General features: G+C 42.5%; 2 protein-coding genes across 5 annotated transcripts in view; both read right to left on the bottom strand.

The window, feature by feature from the left end:
- USF3 (upstream transcription factor family member 3) overlaps positions 1–150 on the bottom strand; it is a 29,923-nt gene extending 29,773 nt beyond the window's left edge. For 2 of the 3 annotated variants that reach the window (XR_007373354.1, XM_048927478.1), the window contains exon 1: positions 38–150. Coding sequence is in view for 1 of the 3 variants with exons in the window: in XM_048927478.1 (XP_048783435.1) it covers positions 38–85 (48 nt within the window). In the remaining 2 variants the exon portion in view is untranslated. The remainder of the gene's footprint in view (positions 1–37) is intronic. The other variant, XM_048927499.1, reaches the window with a different exon arrangement.
- A 2,049-nt stretch (positions 151–2,199) lies between these two features.
- Positions 2,200–24,366, bottom strand: NAA50 (N-alpha-acetyltransferase 50, NatE catalytic subunit). 2 transcript variants are annotated; one of them, XM_048927698.1, is made up of 5 exons: positions 24,112–24,366; positions 10,658–10,791; positions 10,092–10,211; positions 8,414–8,480; positions 2,200–6,078 (listed from the first exon to the last, which is right to left on the bottom strand). In XM_048927698.1, the coding sequence occupies exons 1-5, from the start codon at positions 24,117–24,119 to the stop codon at positions 5,898–5,900; spliced, it is 510 nt and encodes a 169-aa protein (XP_048783655.1). In that variant the 5' UTR covers positions 24,120–24,366; the 3' UTR covers positions 2,200–5,897. The 2 variants fall into 2 exon arrangements, with proteins under 2 accessions (XP_048783655.1, XP_048783647.1); XM_048927690.1 differs by having other exon boundaries at positions 10,658–10,794; positions 24,112–24,365.
- Between the last annotated feature and the right edge of the window lie 45 nt (positions 24,367–24,411).

The following is a 24,411-nucleotide window of genomic DNA, read 5'->3' as shown; positions in this document are numbered from 1 at the left end:
CCCGAGCGCCGGCCCTCCCTCCGCGGCCCGCACTCACGGGGGGACTGGGCGGGCTGGGCGGCGGCGCCCCCACGGCGGGGACCATCCTCCGGGCGGGCGCCCAGTGCCAGCGCGCCGCCGCTGCCTCCGCTCTCCTGTCCTCCCGCGCAGCCTACCCTGCTGTTAGCACGCGCGGCTGGCAACAGCCAATCGGACGGCGAGGGCTCAGCCCTGCGGGCCAATCGACGAGCGTGGGTGCAGGAAGGCGTCCCTCGACACGAGAGGGCGGGGAGAAGAACACGCAAGGCCAATCGCCGCCCCAAACACCTTGAGCGAAGCCCAATCAGCGGCCAAAGAGATTGAGAGTGGCGTGCGGACCGTCAACAAGTTAAGGTGGCCGAAACAGGAACTGTCGTAGAGGGGCATTGCGACCGTCCAATAGGAGAGAGAGACGGGAGATTGGGGGCGGGCGAAAAGTCTTAAAGAGCAAGGAGCCTGCGGGAGACCCCGCCCCTGGCGGCGGCACACTGGAACGGATTGCCCAAAGAGGCTGTGGATGCCCCATCCCTGGAGGCATTCAAGGCCAGGCTGGATGTGGCTCTGAGCAGCCTGGTCTGATGGTTGGCGACCCTGTACATAGGAGGAGGGTTGAAATTAGAGGATCATTGTGGTCCTTTTACCTAGGCCAGTATATGATTCTAAGAGCTCAGCATCAGCAGCAGTCTCTGGCCACCCCCTAAAAACTGCATTTATAGGACAACTCAGCTCCCAGGTAATGAAATAACCTTTGCTGCTTCCTTTTTTTTTCTTCCCCCTCACCCTTTAAGACACTCCATCCTTTAATAGCAAATCTGAAGAATAAATAACTAATTCCAGCTGCTGTAGGCACAGAGAATAATACCCTTGCAGGCACAAAGATGTGATGAAAAGACAGAAGCACAGGGCAGGTATGACAGAAGATAGGGTCTTACAGCTGCAGGTGGCCAATGGTAGAGGCCAGTGCTAGGGCAGAATAGCCTCCTCAGCAGTGCCCCCATAAAGAGGGCACAGGAGGCAAAAGGTTTCTGTAGGCCAGTGGAGGTCATAGGAATGAGGAAGGACAGATGGACCTTCCAGTACTGAGCAATGTGAAGCGTTCTACCACTCAATTAGAGAACCCTGGCATTACAATTGTTGTTGTTGTTTTTTAAATATGAAAAGAAAAAAAAACAAACTTTGTGAAGGGCAGCAAAAGTTACCAAGCCTGTGCAGGTGCTGCTGAGGCCAGCACAGAGGGCAGCTCCAGCTGTGCCTCTCAGGCTCTCCAGCAGAGGTCAGGCTCTCCAGCAGCAGCTCAACACAGCCAAGTCCACTGAGCTTCTTTTTTGCATGGTGTTCTAAAGAGTGCACAGACTGCAGCTACTGATAGAGCATTCTCAATAAGCAAACATGCCGTAGCGTATCTGGGGTTACATTTCTTTCCCTTTCATAGAAACCACATCATCTCAACTTCATTACTTCATGAACAGTACTTTCAAAGTCAGAGAGGAGCAGAAAGAAATCAGTTAAAAGTAGGAAAAAAAAAAAATCAGAGCAGTAACTCATCTTTCTTAAGCAATGTTATTATTAACATTTGCCACACACTGTACACAAGCAGGTACAAACCCTAGCTTTCCTAAGATTGTTGTCAACACTGGAGATAGCTAGCCACTCATTTCAACACTATTCAACCTGTACAATCTGATTTTTTAAATCAGATTTAAAATATAAATTATCTTATAAGTAAATTAATCTTTAACTACAATTATATCCAGGCTGGATGTGCCTCTGGGCAGCCTGGTCTAGTGGTTGGCAACCCTGCACATAGCAGGTGGGTAGAAACTAGATGACCATTGGGATCCTTTTCAACCCAGGCCATTCTATGATTCTATAAAGCACTGAATTCCTCATGCCTGGTCTTCTTCAAGACTGTGCCAAAATAGTTCAGGACAGTTGCTCTCTCTGCTTTCCCTCATCCCCCAAGGCACAGGATTTCTGAGAAAGGCTCATGACTTCAGGGAAAACAGCCAACCCACCCCCACTTTCCTCAGCCATCAGACACGTGGCATCCATCATACAGCAGCCCCACTCTCAGCTCTTGTTTGGAATGCTCACTGTTTGTGAAGTCTTCGTGGAGTAATTCTATATCTGATTTCAGAAGGAAACAGCTGGACTGCAAGAAATGCACATGACAAGTCATAATTGACATAACTCAAATAGTGCACGTTTATTCTGAACAGTATTTCTAAAGAGTCTGAGAAAAACAAAAACATGCTTCTGATGTACAAGGGCAATGATATAGATAATAACGGACCAACTCGTTGGTAAAGAATTTGCTTCCCCTGCAACTTAATTTGTAACGTTGAGAATGCAATTGCCAACTGCAAACAGCATACCTTTAACTAAATTTAAACTCAAGAGACCAGGGGTGGTCTTAGCCAGATTAATCAGAAAGCAGTTGCAGATTCAAAAGAAACATCCAAGTCAGCAAACACTTTACAGAAACACAGACTTTATGCATAGCAGCTGACCCTGGATTACAACATGGGGGAGAACGTAACAATGGATGTTTAGGAGATCAAATTTTTACTAGACATCACAGGGCACCATCAAGAATTACCAAAATATCACAGAAGTTTGTTTCAATTGTAACAGTATGTCATATTTAGTTGGCAACTTCAACCATTAGCTGCATCATGTAAACTCAGCCAGTTTCTGTATACACAAAATAAATTCTCTCCCCTCCCCCTCCCAAAAAAGAGGGATATCTCTCCTGGATGAATCTTTTTCCCCTGTACCATGGTGTCCTCCAGCAGGAGTCTCTCTGTAGATATCATGCTTCAGTCCACGTACAACAAAACCAATTGCAGAGATTCAGGAATAATATGTAAATACACAGTTAACTCTCTAAAGCTGCTAGTTGCATATACCTTTTTCTCACTAGATCCTCATCCAGAACAGAAGTGCTGGCGTGTTTTTTTTTTCTTTTCTCCATTGAAACTCCCACCCAACTTCAAAAAAAGTTTACTTGTTCATAAACAGTTATTTTCAAGCTAGAAAGAGGTCCTGCTGCAGCAAAATATGAAGTAACTGAAGTTCTCTGCAGTAAGCTCATACTTCAGAGTTTCAGTGACTCCGGATAACAGTACTAAGATGCAGCATTCTCTTGGCCAACTCGGCCAATATACTAATACAACTGTTTGTTGTTCACAACTACTGACCTGCACTCTCCTTCATCCATGTACAGGGAACACAGCTTTCTAAGAGACTGAGATTAAACCTTGTATTCAACAACCGTTTTCCAGGATTGGAAAAGGAGTCTTACGTGTGTGGTCACTCTCACTTCCACTTCTTACAACACATTTAATCAGAAGTTACAATGAGGCAGGTTTGCTGTGAAACAGGAGCTCTAAGAATTGTTTTCAGGGATACATTCATAGAATGATGGCAGCCCAAAGCAAAGAGAGACAGAAACAAAGGTTACTCCAAGTAAGTTCAGACATCAGACTTGTACTTTTAAACCTGAAGGAAAACTGTCTGCAAAACACACTGATTTGTGGAAGCCTACGACAACAGCAAATCCTAAGAATTCATATCCCCACACCCATCTACCCAACCCAAACACTTACCATTTAGTTCTAGAAGAATGAAGAGCACTTCGCTTGGCACCAGAGGCAGCTATGGTCTAAGTTACAGCTGTGCTGCATGAACATCCTCAAGTACAATACTATCTCTCTCCCACCACATACTTCTCTTGGTTTGATCTACAGATGGCCAGGGAAACTATGTTGGCATATGACAAGCTAATTGTGCTTCAATACATTCCCTCCTCAAGACAGATATAGAACTGCCAACATAACCAGTGCAAGCAGGTCCTGGCAGTACTAAAAATAAGCTTTTGTCAAAACTAGGTTGCTTCTGGACAAAGAAACTGTTGCTTCCTAGCCAGAGTCTGCTACCAAGTGTTGCAAACACAGGTGCTCAGGCCATGCAGAGGGGCTTTTGTTGTTAGAGACCTGCCCGCCACCAAGACTCAATTAGTGCAAACCTAGCAAACAGAATAGCTATTTTCCAGCATAGGTCTGTCAAGAAGCATTCCAATAACACTACACACCTCTGGGAAAGTAGTAGCAATTCTGGAGCAGCTTGTATAGTCACCCCTCCAGGTAATAAAGGACCATATAGTGTGCAATGAGGGGTACCATCCCTTGCCTCTTCACAACTCCCATCTTGAAATCCTTGGTTCCCAACTCACCTTCAAATGACTGGACAGCACCTGCTAACAAGATGTACGCTGCAATGCGCACTAGAGGTTGGCAGGCTTTCAAAGCAGATGAATTCAAGATGCAGGTTCAAACTTCAAAAGAAAACAAACAGGAAAAGAATGCAGTTTAATATCTACTTGGGAAACAGGGCAGGGTGGTGTTGTCTCAGCTCAGTGCACTTCCCCAGATGCTTGGAGAAAAGTCCAAGCTTAAGCTGGTATCTGTATTGGCATACACAGAATTGCTGGCAACAGTGCATTGAAAGGAGCACTGATTCATGCAAAGAAAGCATTATAGGATGCAAAGCAGAGCTTAGAGTTTGCTGTAGCTTTTCTGAGGTTACAGCACCAGGAAGAAGCCATTCAGCCTATTTTCCAAACCCACAAATTGGTCTAGTACACACTGCTCTCTCCAGTGCTCCACAAAGAAGAGAGGAGAACTGCATTATTATGGCTGAAGGGTAGAAGGAAAAGAATCTTCAAAAGAGCAAACCATACTGTTTTTAAACCACCTCCTTCTGAAGAAGCACATAAACACAGCAAGCCAAGCCAATCCCAAAAAAATCCAGGAGACTCCTGCAAAGCAGTGTGATTGGGGTCAGATTCTTGTTTGCCTTCTCAGCCTTGCTGCCTGGTTTCTTCAACCCTTGACTCATTTCAGGTTTGTCACCACAGGTTTAGCATCTGTAGCAAGTTTATCTGGAGACAGGTGTTTGCCTTACATGATCAACATGGGTAAAGTGGTCACAGTCACTCTTCCCATTCCAACAGTACAGATAAAACTCTCAATGAGCCCTACAGCACTTCACCCATTTTTAAAGCAAGGATCTTGCCTCAGGATTTTTTTTTTTTAATAGGTTTACTCCTGCCAACATTAGCTCTAGCTCTTACTCTGTCAGTCATCTGCTGAGAATGTGATAAATGGAGATAAGGAAAAACAAAGTCCACTCTAAACCCTCCTCAGTCAGTTAAGAAATGTAGCACCAGCTTGGGTGAGATTTAAAAAAAAAAAAAACAAAACAAACATTCAAAAATATCAGCCTAGGCAGAGTGAAAAAGTATGGTAAAGTAGCCTGCCCTTCTCAGCAAATGATGGAGGAAAAAGCCATACTCAAAAAATATTGGGAAGAACTACGTACTTTCTTGAGGTGGGGGGGAACTAGGAAGAAGAGTGGGAAGTATTGAAATAACACTCAAAGGCTGGGGGAGTAAAGTACCCTGTAGGTTATAAAAATAATACAGAAGTCAAAAGGACAAGATATTGCTTTTCCTTTTCTCCCCCTCAGATTTACATTCTGCTTATCGAAAGAATTCTCTGAAGGAAACCTGTCATCAGGATACCCTGCTCAAGCCCTTCACACCTCAAACTAAAGAGATTTGCACACCTCTTCCCACCTCAATCAGAACAACAACAACAACAAAAAAAAACACCTTAAAAAAAAAAAAACCCCAAACATGATCTGACAATCCTTGGAAGAAGCATTACATTTTGTTGGAGAGAGGTCAAGATAAAAAAAAATTAAAAATAAGAGGATGACAATGAAGGTGTGTAATTAAAAAAAAAAAATTATCAATAGGCCTCTCTTTCCTTATTTGGCGACAAGCAAGTGCAAGAAAGTGTTCATTGGGGTTTTGTTCAGTTGTCGGTCTTTTGCACATCTGCGTTCTGGCCAAGACAAGGGGCTTTGAGGTTTTTCTGCAGCACATGAGCATCTGCGGGTTCTATCCTCTTGTAGTAGTTTTTCTTCGTCTCAATGATCTCAAAGCCAAACTTCCTGTAGAAGTCAATTGCTGACTCATTGCTGATCTGGACGTGCCTAGGACAGAAAGGAGGACAGAGAGACAGGTATCAGAACTCTCCACAGTATGAAGTTGTGCATTCATGCTGTGAACAAAGGATAAAGGAAGAAAGAAATGAATTATCTATCTAGAGAGGGATGACTGTAGTTCTAAGACTTGCAGTTTTGGTCTTCCCACAGGTTATCCTGAGCTAACGTGGTTCCTGGATGATCTGTGGCAAATATCATGAGAAATGGCAAATACTTCCCTTCAGGAAAGCTATTCTGAGGAATACAAATAGCTGAGACTTAAATACTGATAGCTCAGTAATTTCAAATTTTCTTCATTTGGAAGTGATGGATAGTTTATGGAAATATATATAACAAAGTCACATAGCAGTAAAGGCTTTGATGTGAAAATTTAACTATTTTTAAACTTCCTTTGGAAACACTTCTTATATGACCCAAAGCAACGTGTAGGATTCATCACTCAGACAGCTCTAACACAAAACTGATGATGACACTGAATAAGATTTTAACTCTTTACTCCTTGCTAACCACACTCCTCTCCTCACAGAAAGCTATGGCAGCACAAAGCAGCCCTTGAGACTTACAGAAGTCCTTTCCCTTTTAACCCCCTGAGTTTTATAGATCTTGCTCCAGTGTATTCCCACAATTTGAAGGCCTCCAAAACAGCCCTTAGTTCTTCATTCTAAGCAGCCAGTGCATTTATTTCCAAAAGTTACACTACAAAAAAAACAGTCTGGCTCAGCAAAAGACATTCACTAAGCACTTCCAAAATCCAGTGGACACTGCACAAGCTCATGAATCACTTTGTCAAACACCAGGCTGCACAACCATAGACACAAAGCAACTCCAGAAGCTAAAGCAGAGCAAAACAATAAAATATTAGTTTAAGCCCAATAAACACCAAATACCTAAAAGAAAGCTTCAAAATAACAAGTTTAAACAATGATATCAAACTAGGGGCCAAAGCTGCACGTTCAGTTTGTAGCTGCACAAATAACAGAGCAACAAAACCAATGGTCAATAGAAAAATTCTGTTGTGCCTGTGAAACCTATTTGCTGTCATCCCAAAATCCTACTCTGGTAAGCTACAAGAAGGATTACAAAGGTTTTGTTTTATTGCACTAAAACCAGCAAACAGTTCTATCACTGTGCACACAGTTATATGCAAAAAAAAAACAAAAAACAAAACAAAGAAGGAAGTTTGTGCCTGTTAGAAGGCATCTGAGAGAATTCATTACTATTTCCTCTAAGAAAGGATAGCAGGAACACAAGCCAAAAGCAGCTTTGACCAAACTCCTCTTTAAAATACCTACTCCTCTTACAGAGCAAGCACAAAGATACAACAGTAGTGGATTTGGAAGAATTTACACCTTCTTGGCAGAGAAGGTCTCAGTTTGAGGAGAAAGTTATTCATTTTTCCAGTGATATCAGTGTCCAAAACACTCTTCACTGCACATCTTTAAAAGTCCTGGCAAGAGTTCATGCTACTGTGGAAACGCATCTTAAGTGCATCCAAGCCACAGACATCGTAGGACTATCCTCACAGCGCCCTGTGATTGTGCCAGTATAGCCAGGAAGTTGTGACCAAGGAGGGAGCTGGCTCTGAAGTGATTTTGGCCAAAACTGTTCTACAGGGAACTATTAAGGCAGCCCTTTCAAGTAGCCCTGTCCTCTACCCCAGTGCTTGCTCACATGTCGATATCACACCAAGCGCTTACAGAGATGTGGCTGATATTTTGGAAACAGACACAAACCAACCAACCCCAGAAGCAAAACACTAAGAAGTTTTCCCCAGCTGTGTCAGATAACTGACCTAGTTTACTGTGCTGCTGCACAAACAGGTGACCTGGCACACTGCAAGAACTAGAGTAAGCAGTCAGGCCTTGCTACTGAATGCAAATACAGAGTGCCTGTTAAGCACCTCTGGGCTATGTTCTAATCTACATGTTAGTATTGTAAGAGACAACAGCAAATAACTTAAGACTGTATGCAGAATTTTCTACTACAGGACAATGCTGGATAGTAAAAAAAAAAAAAAAAAAAAAAATCAACTTATTTCTTCAAATCACGTAGTGCAACACTGCTACAGATCATCACTTTAACTAAAACAATTTCAAAATAAAGCAAGCCTTAGTAAATCAAGCAAGCTTTTGGTTTTCTCTGCATCATACAACAAACTCAGAGTACAGCACATCCTTCCTTCTGCTGTTTTTGTTAAATATTCATGAGGAAAGTTGTCTCATAACCCTACAAAGAGATTATAAAACACTTTTGGATTTCCCTCCATTTGATCCCATGTACATCTCTCATTCTCCATAGAAGTATGGGTGCAACTCTTACTTACAGATAGATGTTGTCGAAAGTGCCATCTTTCTCACAGATGTTTAAGACGTGATTCAGCATTTTAGTTCCTGCCGAAAGTTAAAGAAAGACTTAAAATCAGAAATGCACAATCATGTCTGTACTTAGATCACCAATTGCTTTCTGGAACAGTTAACCGTAAGTAGGATAAAATGACAGATCTCGTGCTGATGACATTGCCACGAAGTTCTAAAATCAGAAAACAGAATTTAATACAAAAGACGTCATCTGTAAGAATTGAAGTTCAGGCAGCAAATATGAATTACAAAAAAAAAAGTTGTAGAGTTGTAAGAAGTATGTGCTGCAAAAATTTTCACTGTGAACAAGAAACCCTTATAATTATTAAGAAGAAATGCTTAGAACAGTTTTGTTTGTGAAATCTCTCATGGAAGGACCTCCAATAGCCTATGATTTTTCCTCTACTGCTGCACTTGAAGAAAAGCTACTAGAGCAGGCAATAAAATACAGTGTATGAGTACTCCACCATCCTTCTGTACACAAAACTCTGCTGAATTTCATTGTTTCTTTGGAGAAAAACAATTGCTCAGAAGCATATTTATAAGTCACCTTCTCTAAATACTAGATTCTAGAACTATAGCGTAGTTCAAATATGGTCAAAGCAAGGCATAGACTAGTGAGAATATTGACTTTTTTTTTTTAAATGACAAAAGCCTATTAAAAATAAAATATTAAGTTATCTTTCCAAAGCAAATAGCAAACACCATGAGCTTTTGATTAACTTGGCCCACAGATCTGCAACAGAGAAAACAACTTACTGCTGCACAGACATTAAAGGGGTACTATCTCCGAGCAGCAGTAACTAGAAACAAAAGATATAATTTAAAAGAATGAAGAAGTAACACAATAAAGGACAGATGCATTTCAGGGCTCCACAATATAAAAAGGATATTAAGGCTCTTGAAAGTAAAGCCTTGGAAAAAAAAAAAAAAAAAAAAAAAGAGGCAGAGAGGCAGCCTCAATCCGTGCAGCTCCCTGAGGAAGGGAAAGAGAATAAGGTGCCAGGTCATGCTCCTCGGAACTGATGGCAGGACAAGATATGCACAAGACTGCACAGGGTAGTGGGGGTGGTGTGTTTAGGCTGTATATTAGGAAACATTCATTTACCTTGAGGGTGTTAAAACCTAGGAGCAGGCTTCCTAGAGAGGTGGCTCATCACCCATGCCTGTCAGCATTAAGAGGCATTTGGACAATGCCCTCATCAACATGCTTTAACTTCCAGTTAGCCTGGAAGAAAGCATGCAGGTAGCTCCCTTCCAAGTGAACTACCCCATCTGAAATGCATACAGGCTCCATATTTTAAACAAACTATTTTAGAATATCTCTCTGCTTCAATTTCATATTTATAGAAGTTTATATCACAGAACTAAAACAGCATGATTAAAAGAATTTGAAATCCTGAACAATAAAGTTCTAAAAAAACAAAAACAAAAACAAACAACCAAAACAAAACAAAAACCACCACCAAAAGACAGGAAAGCAAGAACATGTTATAAGTCATTATTTTCCCAAAGCAACTACTGCTCTAAAAGTACATCTTGAGATATCTTGGCTAAAGCAGCAAAAAACTCTACAAGGCAATTTAAGAGGCTGCCCAGACAACCTTGTTTGTTTGATGACAAGACACAAAAGAGCCTCCTCACCTATTCCTAGCCGTCGGTAGGGTGCCAGACATCCAAGTGTCATGATATACAGCCTCTTCTGGTTCTGGGAGTGATCCACCCTACAACACACTGCTCCCACCGCAATATCATTGAAGTAGGCTGTCAGGAAGAGAAACAAAGCATTATCAGTCACAAATCTCAAACTATCCATACAACTCCTTTGTTTAAACCCTGTATACGCCTTCCTAGCTGTTAACTCCCTGACCCAGATAAAGTCATACATTATGACTAACATCAAGGCAAATTACCAGCGGTACTCTAACATAGGGTTTATTACTTATTCTTAACTGTAATAAGCAAATGGTTTCAGGAGGTAAGTTGGCAGCGCATCTCTATGAAGTCTTCTGCTGTAACAGAAAACATACCTCTTTACAGTAAAATGCAAGCTATTTATAACATAAACCCTTTGAGACTGGGACAGCAGCTTTTTAAGATTCCAGCAGTTATGTGTCATTATGTTAAGCAACCAAATAGCAGAATCTGCTACTGAAAAGCATTAGGGATGGCACACCAGAGCCCACAGTTGCTGGCAAGAACATCTGTACCTAATTTGGCTAGCTCGCCAACCTCCAGTACGTCCTTGTAGAACTTGTCGTTGTAGCTGACAGGAAAGATGACTTGGTTTAGCCTCTTCAGCTGCTTAATGTTGTGGGGTGTCACATCTCCCAGCTCGATCCGGCTACTGGAACAAATCAAAATATGCTTAACATTGACACACTCTAAAATTTCTATGGACACCAAAGATCAGTTGCTTTATATTTAGAGAACTGTTCCATCTAATGATCAGTCTAATACATATTTCAACCGCAGTGTTAACCCACAAAATTAGCTTCCATCAAGTGGCTGCTTTAACTACAAAAATACAATATAAATCAGCACTATACAGTCAAAGTTTGAGGCCACACTACACTGACATATTTATAAGATGTGCTGCTTTATGGAGTGATTGACAGAAAAACATCCAGGAGAATACTAACCTCTGTAGAAGCTTAAAAAAAAAAAAAAAAAAAAAACTTGAACATGAAGGACAGAAGGCTAGGAGAGACCAAGAAAATGAAGAGTTTGTATTGATAGGTGGCAGAATTAAGAAATGAATGAAGTTTATACTTAGAGATGAGTGAAATGCCACCATACATCTATAACACAATAATACTGTGTGCAGTAGAAAACTCATATTAAGCCTATTAATATGCAACAGTGCCACTGCCAAGGTGATATGTGCATCGATATGATCATCACTAAAGTCATCCTTCCTGTTGACTGAGAGCAGAACAACAACCTTGAAACCCTCATACTGCACCAAACTATGCTCAGAAGAAATAACCCAAGCTTTTCCCTTTTCTAAAACTAGTTTTCTGTCAAAAGCACTATCTCAAGGATTACAAGAATGAAAAGTAAAGAACAAGTCCATCAAAATCTTTCTTGGTCATCTGGACATCAGAAGGCATAGGCAGGAACAAAGCCAATACACTCTATGTTAGAAATGTATGCAGTTGCAGGTTTATCTGCAGTCCTGTTCTACCGAACACATACAGGGCAATCAGGTTGTTTAATACCTGATCATTGTTACATACACCATTCACAGCCTTATTATTATTATTTTCCAAGCATGATTTTGAAAAGGCAGTTTTATGAGACTTTTGTATGCCACATTTCAAAATTACTTCTAGTAACGTGCGGTAGTGGCTTTCCATCTCTAATTTCCTTTGGATGGAAAACAAACAACAACAAAACCCAAACTTTAAACAATTAGTACTCCACATCACATGATTTTTAGTGCCATTATCAATGATGGTAATAGATATGCAGTGTTTTCTAGCCATTATATTACAGCTTGCATAATGGTCAGAAATACTACAGGAATGGAGTAATGCTACTTCATAAAGCATAACTTGCCCTCATACCCACTTTTCTTTTACAGCCTTCAGATCTGCAAAGCTATTGCAGTCTCACATGTCAAGGATCGTGACTGCCTACTCTCCGATATGACACAGTCATAGCCACCTACTGAGCATGCAGAAGTTAAACCATTTGTAAGCTTGGCCTATCTTTTAGAGAGACAACTGGCCTTAATTAACGAATTGTTGATGATTGTGTAATTCCATCAGATTAATATGTTCCAGTTAAATACCTTAACTACAAATGGACGAAACAACTGGATGGTATTTAGATTGTGAACTTTGCTGACACCAGAGCCTAATCTTTCACCACGTATTTGCCAAATGGATTAAAAAGCACCCTGGTGTTGAGCATCTCACCCCAGTACCAGTGCTTGCAGGTTGTTCCAATCAGCTTTCTGTGTACTCCATGCCACACTGAAAAGCTGAATCTTCTTCCTTCTCAACTACAGCTTGCCTCATGTTCTGCCCAACTGGATGGCAATCTTCAGATCTCTTATCACAGCTAGACAGTACATTCTCCAACAGTGATCAAGAATGACAGGAGACCACTCTCTCCATATTTTTATCTATTTTAGCCTATGCAGGCATACTAGAAGTAGCACCAATTAGACACTGTTGAAGTTTCTAGCTATAAATCAACACGCTCTGCTGAAACAGCCTGCACTGTCCCTTTTCCACAACCCCTACTGCCTCCAGCCCTTAATTTCACAATCTTTTCCACCTGTAGAATCATAGAATCACAAGGTTGGAAAGGACCTACAAGATCATCTAGTCCAACCGTCTCCTCATCACCATTGCCACCACTAGCACTAACCCATATCACGCAGCATGTCGTCCAGATGCCTCTTGAACACTGCCAGGGACAGCGACTCCACCACCCCCCTGGGCAGCCATTCCAGCGCCTGACCACTCTCTGAGAGAAAAAGTTCTTCCTTATGTCTAATCTAAACCTCCTCTGGTACAACTTGCGGCCATTACCCCGTGTCCTACTCATTGCCTGGGAGAAGAGGCCAAATCCCTCTTCCCCAGCAACCTCCCTTCAGGAAGTTGTAGAGTGCAATGAGGTCTCCCCTGAGCCTCCTCTTCTCCAGACAGAACAATCCCAGCTCCCTCAGCTGCTCCTCATAAGACTTGTTGCTCCAGACCCCTCACCAGTTTCACTGCCCTTTTCTGGACACTCTCCAGGACCTCAACATCTTTCCTGTAGTGAGGAGCCCAAAACTGAACACAGTACTCAAGGTGCAGCCTCACCAGTGCTGAGTACAGGGGGCTGATCACCTCCCTGCTCCTGCTGGCCACACTATTTCTAATGCAGGCCAGGATGCCATTGGCCTTCTTGCCCACCTGGGCACACTGTGGGCTCATGTTCAGCCTCGCATCAACCAACACCCCCAGGTCCTTCTCTTCTTCACACTCATCCAGCCACTCAGCCCCAAGCCTATAACAGTGCATGGGGTTGTTGTGCCCAAAGTGCAGGACCCGACACTTGGCCTTGTTGAACCTCATCCCATTCACCTCAGCCCAGTGGTCCAGCCTGTCTAAATCCCTCTGAAGATAATCTTGCTCTCAAAATTCTTTTCTTCACATACCACAAGCTCTGAGAATTATATTCTAACATAAAGCACTGAGCTAGCAACAGAGGATCTGTACACACCACAGGAATACTGCACTGTAAACAAGCATACTGTTAAATGATAGTTATTAGACAGTGAGGTAACTGTAATGCTTGTTCTACAACCAGCTTAATGCAGCTGTTCAAGCTAGCACAGCTGGCCTTCTTCAGGCACACAAATGGCAACAAGTTGTTCCCCTATCCCAGCCAGCAGCACCACTACTTTGTCTCACAAGGGGCAAGAATAAGACCACAGTGCATGAGGTTCCCTCCCAGATAAATTTATGTCTAGCATCCTGCTTGAGTAAAGCATCTCAGCAGCACTGCAAGAGAAGACTTCTGCACCAAGTGGAAACCAAAGGGAGCAGGTCTCATCCGCCCAGTGAGATCAGATGAGCTGCAAAGTAGAACGTCAATAAGAAAGGAGAAAAATCTCACATTTAGTCTCCCAAAAGCTTAGACCTCTTGTCCAAAATTATTTTATACTAACCTTGGTGATATCTTTCTATTTTTAAGAAGTAGGTTCAAGCCTCAGTAGATCAGTAACACTAGCCTGAACCTTTATGATGAGCTTATGGTAGACTTCTTAGAGCAACTCCTCCTTAACGCTTCAGCAAAAAATCCCCAGACTACAATCACGTACTACATGCTTTCTAATATTTTAGTCTTTGATTAAGTGAAAAGTAAGACATTAGAAGACAGTGGATTGAACATTTCCAATAAATAAAGCTGACATGGCCGAGGAGACATGGCCAGAAGACTGGCCTTCATCAGGAAGGTTCCAGACAGGAAAAACAGAGAAGCAGAGCAAGACACCACCTCTCAGGCTACAAGACCAGAGAAACTGCTCCAGTGGCACACAGCTGAAAGGTGTTGTTGACTAATTTCCCAGAGCCCCTGGGCTCCCCTCACCACCACTTGCAACATTAATTGCTGTCTCCAACATCTCCTTCTGTCCACCTCCTGTGCTCTGCCACTAGCTGTTTCTTCCCAGGGTCAGAATTACAGCAGGGCCAGCAAGATATCCTGGAGGACAGTATGAAAGAAATCTAAGAATCACTACAGCATATTGGTTTTGCTTCCTGAATGTGTCTGTTTAAATACTACATATTCAAACCATAAATTACCTTAATGTACAGCACTAGCTGATTAAATCAGCACCACGTCTATTGTGCTCAAAACCATTTGAGGCAAACTAAATGAGCCCACAGAAAGGGAGACATATACCATGGCTGTTCACTTTGCCTGAGGACAGCTCAGCAAAAGTGCCACTGGAGCCTCGAGTAGAAGCAAGGGAAAGCGAGCATTACTGCTGGAAGAAGCATCTTGTTATCCCTAAGCCACTCATTTCCACCCTCCTACTGGCACAAAGGCGGTAAACCAACCTCAATTAAAACTTTGCCCCCCTGCCTCCCCCCCACCCCCCAAAAAAAGGAAAGTTTAGCTTTAACCCACATCAGTCCCTTGGTTGGGTTTACCATGCAAAATCTTCTGTCAACAGAGGGGGGAAAAAAACCGCCAGAAGCAGAACTGCTTCTTGAGTAGAAGTGCCAGCCTATCCCACACAAAGTTGCTTCTGAAAGAACTGTATAAGAGAAGCATGGGGATCATTTGGTATTCACTTCATCTCAACCTCACATATACAGCAATGTGCACTTTGAACCTAAGGACTTAAAACCACCCAGCCTCAAAAAGAGAAAGAGCCTAGAAGAAAGTACACCAGATAGTCACTCCTTCCATTTCACTGGAGTAAAGGCAATAGCTTTTTTTTTTTTTTTTTTAAAAGCTAGTTACAAGTAGACAGGATTTTTAGTTACTTCTCAGCCAAAACAGCAATATAAATTTACTGTATCAGCTGAGGCCCAGATGGGCCAGCTGTGTATTCCAGCTTGGTAGCAGCTGTAATAGAAATACCTAATCTTTACTGCTGCAAAGAAAAAAATTAAATCACAAAGCATATAAGAACACCTGAAGCACTCAGATGTCATCCCTTAACAGATCATTTTATTCCAATCATGTTCTTAGGAAGATACAGTATACTAGCATCCCAAATAGCATCCCACACAGGAGGTAGCAGTCAATTATATTCATTGCAGGCATCAATGCTTCTGGTTCAGAGATGGAACATCCCAAGGCACCCAACTTAAGTAATTCATTTTCATATGGAGGAACTACAGATTCCCAGCTCATCGTATCAGGCCTCTTATTACATGCAGTGCTCTACCCTTACCTAGGTTGAGCACCAGTGAACTGGAGCCACTCAGACAACACCCACTGCAAGGCTGTTCCCAAGCCATCACTATTCTCATAGTTATGCATTCTTCTGATTTCCACTCAAATTAATTCAAGTTCTAACCATATGTTCTTCCAGTAGTTGATGTGAGTCAATACTCCTTACCCACAGCCTGTATCTTCAGAGAGCTACCATGCCATTCAGCTTCCACTCCATCTAAAGCCAAGATCTCAGCCTCCTTCTTTAGTGCTGCCTCTTAATTCCTGCTACTGTCACACTAGCTCTTCTTCGCAACTCCTTCAGATTAATTCTCCTTAAACACAACTAACCAAAACTGCTTACAGCACTCTAAATGCAAACCCTGTACAACATCAACAGCTTTTCCTCATCTCTACTGGAAGCATCTTTCTGACGTAACCTAGGACTACATTTGCATTTCAGCAACATAATATGACTCAGCTACTGAGAAAAACCACACTCAGAGGTGAACTGGTTTCTGGTCCATAAGGCGCACAGCAATGTTGCCCAGCTACGTCAGAGCCGAGTGAAGCGTGATTCACGAAATCCTGATGGAAATGAGTGCCATGGAGAACTTACTGAAACTGGATGTATGCCCAGAACATCAACATTAAGACTCTGGCTCTTACATGCGTTAACCTAAAGTCCTTTAAGCACTTGCAGGAACAACAAAAAGTGCACACCTTCTGTATGAACAAATGCAATCCAATTAATGATGTTGCAACTGCATTCCTTCACATGCAGCTACTAACAGAGCTGCAGTTTGAACACAGTTGAGTTACTTTTCCTATAATGGCTTAAATTCAGACTGGTGGAAGTAATAGGGGTTATGTGAGAGACCAGCATCTGCTTTTGTTGTTAAGGCTGTACTTTGCTTTTTGATGCATACTAAAGCAGGGCTGCTATAAAGAAGTTCATAAGAAGTTAATTTCCAGAATTAAGAGTTCAGGAGTAAAAATGATTCAGTCACAGGAACAGCCAGTATTGTACGCTAGTTTAAAGCAGACAGTGAGAAAAAGGGGAAATTCCAGATTTCTTAATGCTGGAAGAATCTCAGCCTCATTCAGCTTTAAGCAGTATCAGTCCCTCCCCAGAGGGATGTGCCTGACTGCAACAGATTCTTCGTAACCGATAGCTGGGCCTAGGCTTATTTAAAGCATCTGGTGCTCTAAATTTAGCTGAACTGTATCTGCAACTTGCAAAATGCACTGAGGTACAGTGGAAGAGGCAGGAGAAGAAGCAGGGGAAGAAGACTGCCTGAACAAATGAAAGGACTTCAGAGAAGGTCTGTCACCCCATTACGCAGCCAGCTTGCTTTATTGCTTCTATTTTGGCTTCCAAGTCAAAGAAGGAGTCTAGACAGGATAATCCACTCCCATAAAATAAAACCAAACCAGAGCTAGGAAAGCTATAGACCTGGAGGGTGTGGCTTTACTTAGATTCAGCTCCAAAGCCAAAAGAGCCTCTCTAGTTTTTTTTTTTTTTTTTTTTTTAATATATGTTACTATTATTTTTCAAATAGATGAGCAGTCCTGCTAGGCACACAAGCTAGTCTAGTTCTTGTGGGCAGACCAGAATGTTCCTGATTATTTAGAAGATCTGCTGGCTATGAATTTGCAAGGATAAGTGCAAGTCTAATATGATTCTGAGCCCCAGCCTCCTTTACTGTGACTTATTGCTGAGAGCACATACAACACCTGACATCCTGCTGCAAGTTATCCCCAGCTGTGTGCTGGATTGTACAACAGCACAGTGAAGTGCACAAAGAAATCCAAGTAGTTTCAGAAACAGAATTAACAGAAGACTTCACCCAAGACGTGCGCTTCAAAGGGATCTAGATGCAAAGAGGTTTCTCTGATCTAATTCCACGAAACAGTTCAGACAATACCAGTCCCCTCTATTTCACAACAGAAAGTATGTGCCAACACAACAGAAATTACAGCCAAGGTATCTTTGTCATATTTAGACATTTGCTCTTCTTCAACCTACATCAAACTATCGTACAGAACACCAACTGACCACCCAAACAATAACAACCCTAAAGCTACAGCAGCAATGCTATCATGAAGAGTCTCAGCTGCCTGGTTATGCAAGTGCAAGAGGAAGACAGGGAGATCATTTTAAAAAGAGTCAAAAAAAAAAAAAAATCAACTTTATGGAGAGAAATCAAGAGATGTCATTTTGTAGCTGAATACAAAGAACAGAAATCACCCCATGCAACTGACAAATTTGAACTAACAAAAGTAAGTGACTGCTGATCTAGAAGAGAAAAACAGCCGTACTTTAACATCACTTAGTAGCTCACAATGCTGCTTCTTCAAAGCACTTCATGAAGGCCTATTGTGTTACAACTGCCTGTCCCAGGTACAGTGAAAGAGGAAACAACTTGCCTGCGATCATACAGCAGATAAAGAGCTGCCAGAAATCCCAACTCCCCACTGCTGGTCTAACCACTTTTCCTTATTAGCCAGGTGAGCTCACGAGCACATTCAGATTTTGAACCACAATTCCAGTCAAAGCAAGAATACTTCACCAGTTTGAAATAACTCCAAATTTTTTGTGGCTCCACAACCAATACTCCTGGAATGCTTACAAATTACAGCCCCCTTCCATACCCTCAGTGTTCCTAGATATGAAAACTATAATCCTTATTTGCATCCTAGGAAATAATGAATCTTCACTAATTAATATTCATAAAATACTTAATGATCTTCAAGTGACAGCAGAGGTTTACTTTCAAATTCAAATTAGAAGTGATCCTGAGTTCACCAAGTGCCTTATTTACACAAATCTGAATGGCTGAAAGACATTTCTTGTATTTATAATTAGTTAACCACTCTGTATAGAACTGACTTTCAAGAGACAGGCATTTACCTGCTTTATACAAACTATTTATATGTGTTATGGAAACACCTTTCCTCACAAATGCTTGTGTTCATTTGATTAGTAAAGAAAATACAGCAAGCACCCATACTTAACATTTTAATCCCAGGTTTATTTATAAGATGTTGAAATTATGTATTATATACTACAAAAATGTGTTATCAATTTTATGTGCTTACCTTCAGTACCTCCTAGGCAACAATCACTGCAAGCTCCTAACTAATAAAGCATAGAAGGTGGCTTTATCTCCCCCTCTCCTTTCTAATTCTCAAGAATGAGTTGTGCTCAACTGGAAAGTTTGTGCTAAAGGGCTACTTATTAAAAACAAACAAGGATTCTTTAACTGCAAATTTCGATGTAACTCAATCTTTACTGGCAGAAACTCCAAGCACCAGCTAGAGAAGATTGCTCTAAGCCATAAGTTGCTGCATCGGCCTCCCCCATGCACTCAAGAACATAATACAACGTTAAGATGGTGGAAATGGGAAGATTTTTCAGGAGTCAAGATTCAAGCCTGCTAAGAACCAGAAATGAACAGTCTGTGAAATAATGGGAAGAGGAAGGGCACGTGAGCTCAGGAAGCATTTCGTACATCGACACCTAACTGCTGCATGACATTCTCATCTGCTGCTCTTATTCTCATCACTAACACAGTAACTCCACCCCCAGGAAAATTGAAATACCTTAGTTTAGTGCCCTAGTGACAGCATTATGAAAGTGGGTTTGCTTCTATCTTCTATAAAGCCTCATTTCATTTCCCTTCTTTAATGAATTCAATAACATTTTCTTTGATACAAAGACACAGTTACCCCATTTCAATGCTCCGCTTCTCTGCTCTCAGGTCTTCAAGTATAAGAGTTTTCTAACAATGAGTGAGTCTTCTTTGCAGACTTCTCTGTTATCATCCCCACCTCAAGTCTCCTTCCTGGAAAAACTTCTGCTCTTCTAAGGCTCCCAGGAAGAACACACAGGTCACTTCATCCCTTACCCTCTTTGAACAAGGAGAAGAAAGTAATCCCAAAATTGCCTGCCCTACCTAGAGAAAAAGGGATGCAAGGGACCAACGCACTTCCCCTTTATCAGTTCTCAAAGAAGTAAAGAGACCTGATTTCTCTTGTCCTGCCCTCCTCCTCTTCTGGGAAAAAAGGGTCTAGTGCCTTCTCAGATTCTTGTTTGAACAATTCTACTATTTGCCAAATGGGCAGGCTTTTCAAGTTCTGAATCATTTCCACTTGTATAAAAGTATTTATCTGGCTCAACCATCACTCCTTATTAGCCATGTTAGTGGAAAAGGAAAACGCATAATTTCTCTTGTCTTCAGGAGACAGCAGCAGAATCCATGGCATGTGGTGATTAACTAAAGATACTACATTTTTCACAGAAGAACTGCCTAAGTTAGCATGTTTCAAACTTGCAAGCCCATAAAAAGTCTGTGAATAGTCAAACACCACACAAGAGCAAAGATTAGGCTGCAGGATGCTTTCATAAAACAACCACAGTCCTTGCTGTTTTCCTTTCCTGACAGTCCTTCCTATCTCATGGTGTGTCTTAAGCTGATTACTGAATTAAACTTGAAGTGGCAGAAGTTATAAATTAGATTAAAAGAACCTACAGTAAGCTGCACTGATATAGAAGAGATTAAGTAACTTGTAAGCACACTAAGCAAAGTCTAAATTTACTAACCAAGAGATTAAATGCAGGAAGTACAACTCACACTTGGACATTTCTAGGAGAAATTCCCAAATCAAACATTAATTTTAAGTTCAATTACTTTTTTTTTTTTTAATCCTGCCTCTGGTGCATGTGACAAATCAGCAGTTCTCATAAGCTTGGAGCTTCCTCCCATATACACTGAGCTTAGCACCATGCTGTGTAGAGGCAAACAAATCAACAGACCTGCCTAAACTCTGTAACTCTAACTTGGGAAGGAGTGCAGAGAGAAATACTCCCTGTTCTTGTGAGAATCACAAACAACTACAGGGCCTTGAAAGATATGCTTCACAATTGTGTGAAGCAGTCAGAGGTATGAGAACTTACCTATAACTATTGCATTTAAATATGCTGAATTTGGTACTCTGCTGTTACATTCAGTGCTCTCCAGCTGCAGTGCCACTTCCACAGAGCCAGCTAAAGTGGCACAAGCCAGCACCATGATGTTCCATTGCAGCAGTTGCCTTCTGCATGGGGCTGGTCTGGAGGCTTTGTGGCAGCGAGTGGAACCTCTAGAGACCATAAGGTGTACTGAACTGTAACACAGAAGCTTGAAGGCAGTCTCTTCTGATACATATATATAAGAAAACTATGCAAGGATTTTTAAGACACTGGCAGCGGTTCCCTAGTCCAAGCAATTGTTCATCATGTGGCCAAGATATAATACATAATACAACCAACAAGCAATTCCTGATAAAAATCAAGGAGATCTTTGGTCCTCAGCACAAAACAGCACACCTGCACAGGATCACAGGTGCAGGGCCTTGCTCACTGCACAGCTCATATACAGTGCATGCTATGTAATGCTCTCTCTTGCACAGTGGGTAGAGCATGTGATGGAGCACACACATCACATCCCCTGGGTAATGTGACTTTGAGATAAGGACAATGGGAAAAAGCTGGATTTCTCACAGGCTTCTTCTGAACTGAAACAGATCAGGAAAACACCTATACTGCAAAGCCTCAATGCCACAGACAGTCACCAGCAAGTGTTCAAGAATCAGTGCAAGATTTCCTGTTTTCCTTCCTTAAAAACAATCAGAAAATCTGTAACCAAAATTCAAAGCTGCTGAGCAACAAGTGAATCAGCACTGTGAAAGCAATAAAGAATAGGGGGAATTATTTACATCTGTCTACAAAGACAGTCAGTTTACTACAGACAACACAGTCCTTCTCATTGCTATTTTTCCCCTCAAGCAAATATAGTCTAAAGTAGATTTTCAAATTCCAGAACTAACAATAACAACAATTATGAATGCAATAAATGAAAAAAAAAAAAAAAAAAAAAAAGAAGTGGCCCTCCAGAGATTCGTTAAGTTCACTAAGGAATTAACTTAGTTTTACAAATCACATTTAAGGGGAAAAAAAGGGGGGAAACATAATGGGTTTCTAAATCACTAAAATCATTCAGGAGATGAAGGAAGATTGAACATAAAGCCAAGCAGCACAAAAGCAGGAGAGAGACAACAGTAATTACAAAGTCAGAAGCTGGTATTTAAGCCATCAAATTAAAAACAAAACAAACAAAAAAACCCCACAAACACTTTCCTTGAAATAAGAGGTCCTCTGTAAAAGAGGTCACCTAACTTAACATACTTTGATGACAGAAACACTAATTTAAGTGCCATTAACACATCACGTGTTACTTTGAATTCAGAGTGCTAACAAAGAGGGCTGCAAGCAATGTGTTGTAGAGCCCAGACTTCACCATCTGAAGTGCTCCCAAAATTCTCTATGCTTCATGGTCTGCATGTTACCATGCAACATACGCGCTCCCAGGAAAAAAAGAAAAGACATTCAGATGGAGTCAGTTTGTTCAAAAGAACTGGTCCACAATTCTGAATTAAATACTGAAAACAGATCCAATCCCTTCAAACAACACATTACTTTCTGTATGCCAGAGTTGAAGCTTTAGATCTATTTTGGGACATGCCTTCTAACAGCACCCTGATCTTTGTAGCTTGACAAACAATTTGCTTTTGTTCCAGAGTAACCCAGTGTAATTTAATGTTTTCCTTCTGATGTGTTCATCTAGTCCTTTCCATCTCTCATTGCATTTATACTGGATTTTTGGCTTAATTCTATCATCCCATTTGCCTCTGTGAATTTTAAAAGAACACCTGGATTCAATACGAAGATTTTACCCAGCACAAGAACTTGCCGCGTGATGCTAACTGTACTTTAAAAAGACAGGCACATGATACTCTTCAAAGAGATGAAGAAATACCAGAAAAGCAGAAATATGCCAGCAGAAAACCTGAAGGCATCCATTCTCAAGTCACATTGGTGATAAAGCTACCTTTAAGCAAGGCAAAGAAATATAAGTTAAGTCTGGTGCTCTGAAAGCAAAAGAAGTTAAGGATCGTTGTATTGTTTTTGTTCTGCTTTTTAATAAAAAGAAGTTAGAAAAGTTCCCCAGTAGAACTCCTGTGCAGCACAAGCAAAGCTGGGACCCAGCTTCTGACAGAGCATGGCAGCAGAGCAGGCAGCTCAGGCTGCAATCTGCCTCAGCACCCTCAGGCTCCCACCAGCAGGGCTCCATGCAGCACAGCCAAACCCCACAGCTCAGTCACTCAGTTGGGCCAGTAGAGGGTGGAAGGAAGTAGTCCTCAAATTAGAGCTAAGCAAAGACCAAGCCATTTAGCACTCCGTCCTCACTAAATGCCCCATTTCACCTACAGCATTCCAGAAGATTGTTCAAGACCTTAACACACCTACCTAGCATTAGCTATGAATTGGTTCATTTTTAATTGCAATCAGCAGTGAACTTCTTTCCTACAGATACTCGTCAGCCCCTCACAATGCAGGAAGTGGCTTATGAGCTGTAGGAAATGGCTAAGTACCTGTTATCAGGCAGCCTTCCTGCATGACCTCACCCCAATTGCTAATAAGCTAAACCCCTTACCATTTCTTAGCAAAAGCTTAAGTGCTTCGGCTTCCATTCACCCCTGCCTTAAGCTGCGAAACTGGAATAGTGTTACGCAAGGCTGAGTATTACAAGTTTCAAGAGGACTGGTTTATTGCTGCTTTGAGAAACAGCTGCAGAAAACCACCTTTACATCCAAGAAGAAAGTGAGGCAGGGGGAGGAAGGTCCGTGGAATGCAGATGGCCCTGAACCAAGGAGTAATCTAAGAGGCTGAGACAACCGCCTCAAAGCAACCTGCACAAGGTCACGCGGGTCAGCTGGCCCCGAAGCCAACCCGAGTGCCCCCAGCCCGGTGCTCACATCTCGCTCCCTAGCGGTGGCAGCAGGCAGGGTGCCGCAGCAGGCAGGGTGCCCCATCAGCCACACCTGACCACCGGAAGGTCTTCCGGAGCCACCGAGGTGTAAAGACAGCCTCCCAGCACCGCTCCTTCCACCCATCCATACAAACTATCGCTTCAAGACTTCAACCCACGCTACAATCAGGCGGACGGCGTCAGCTACGATAAAATAAAACAGCCTGCTGGAGACGGGCAGACTTACAGAACCACGAGGGCTCATTTCACTGCCGGACCAGCACTCAGGAGCAGCCCGCAGCCCAAGGCCTCCCCGATCTCCTCGAGAACACGGACAGCCACTCCCATGGGGTGAAGAAGCCTCCAAGCGAGACGGCCTATGCAGGCCCCGCACCCACCGCCCGGCCGGGCCCCACACTCACCCCTTCATGGCGCGGCCTGCCCGTTCCCTGCGTCCCCGCTAGCAGCGCGCAGGGCCCGACGACTCGATTTGGGCCTTTCCCTCCTCCTCCACCGGCTCCTCGGGCCGGGCAGCTCGAGCGGCTCAGCCTCCCGCTCCTGGGACCGCTCCACATGGGCCGCCGCCTCCTCCTCCTTCTTCTTCTTCAACCACCGCCCGCCCTCACGACCCCTCACCTCACGCCGTTGGCGCGCGCGCGCGCCCCGCCCCCGCCGCGCACGCGCCGCGCCGTTGGGCGCGTGCGCGGAGTGGTCGGGGCGCG

The sequence above is a fragment of the Lagopus muta genome, chromosome 1 (assembly GCF_023343835.1).
Source record: "Lagopus muta isolate bLagMut1 chromosome 1, bLagMut1 primary, whole genome shotgun sequence".
In the NCBI taxonomy this organism is placed as follows: Eukaryota; Metazoa; Chordata; class Aves; order Galliformes; family Phasianidae; genus Lagopus; species Lagopus muta.
This window is presented reverse-complemented; position numbering and strand designations above follow the sequence as displayed.

Excerpts from the sequence above, each read along its gene's own strand:
- NAA50 (XM_048927690.1), bottom strand. Across the intron at positions 10,212-10,657 it reads TGGCGAGCTAGCCAAATTAG|CCTACTTCAATGATATTGCG; the intron begins GTACAGATGTTC and ends TCTTCCTGACAG. Across the intron at positions 8,481-10,091 it reads CTACCGACGGCTAGGAATAG|GAACTAAAATGCTGAATCAC; the intron begins GTGAGGAGGCTC and ends AACTTTCGGCAG.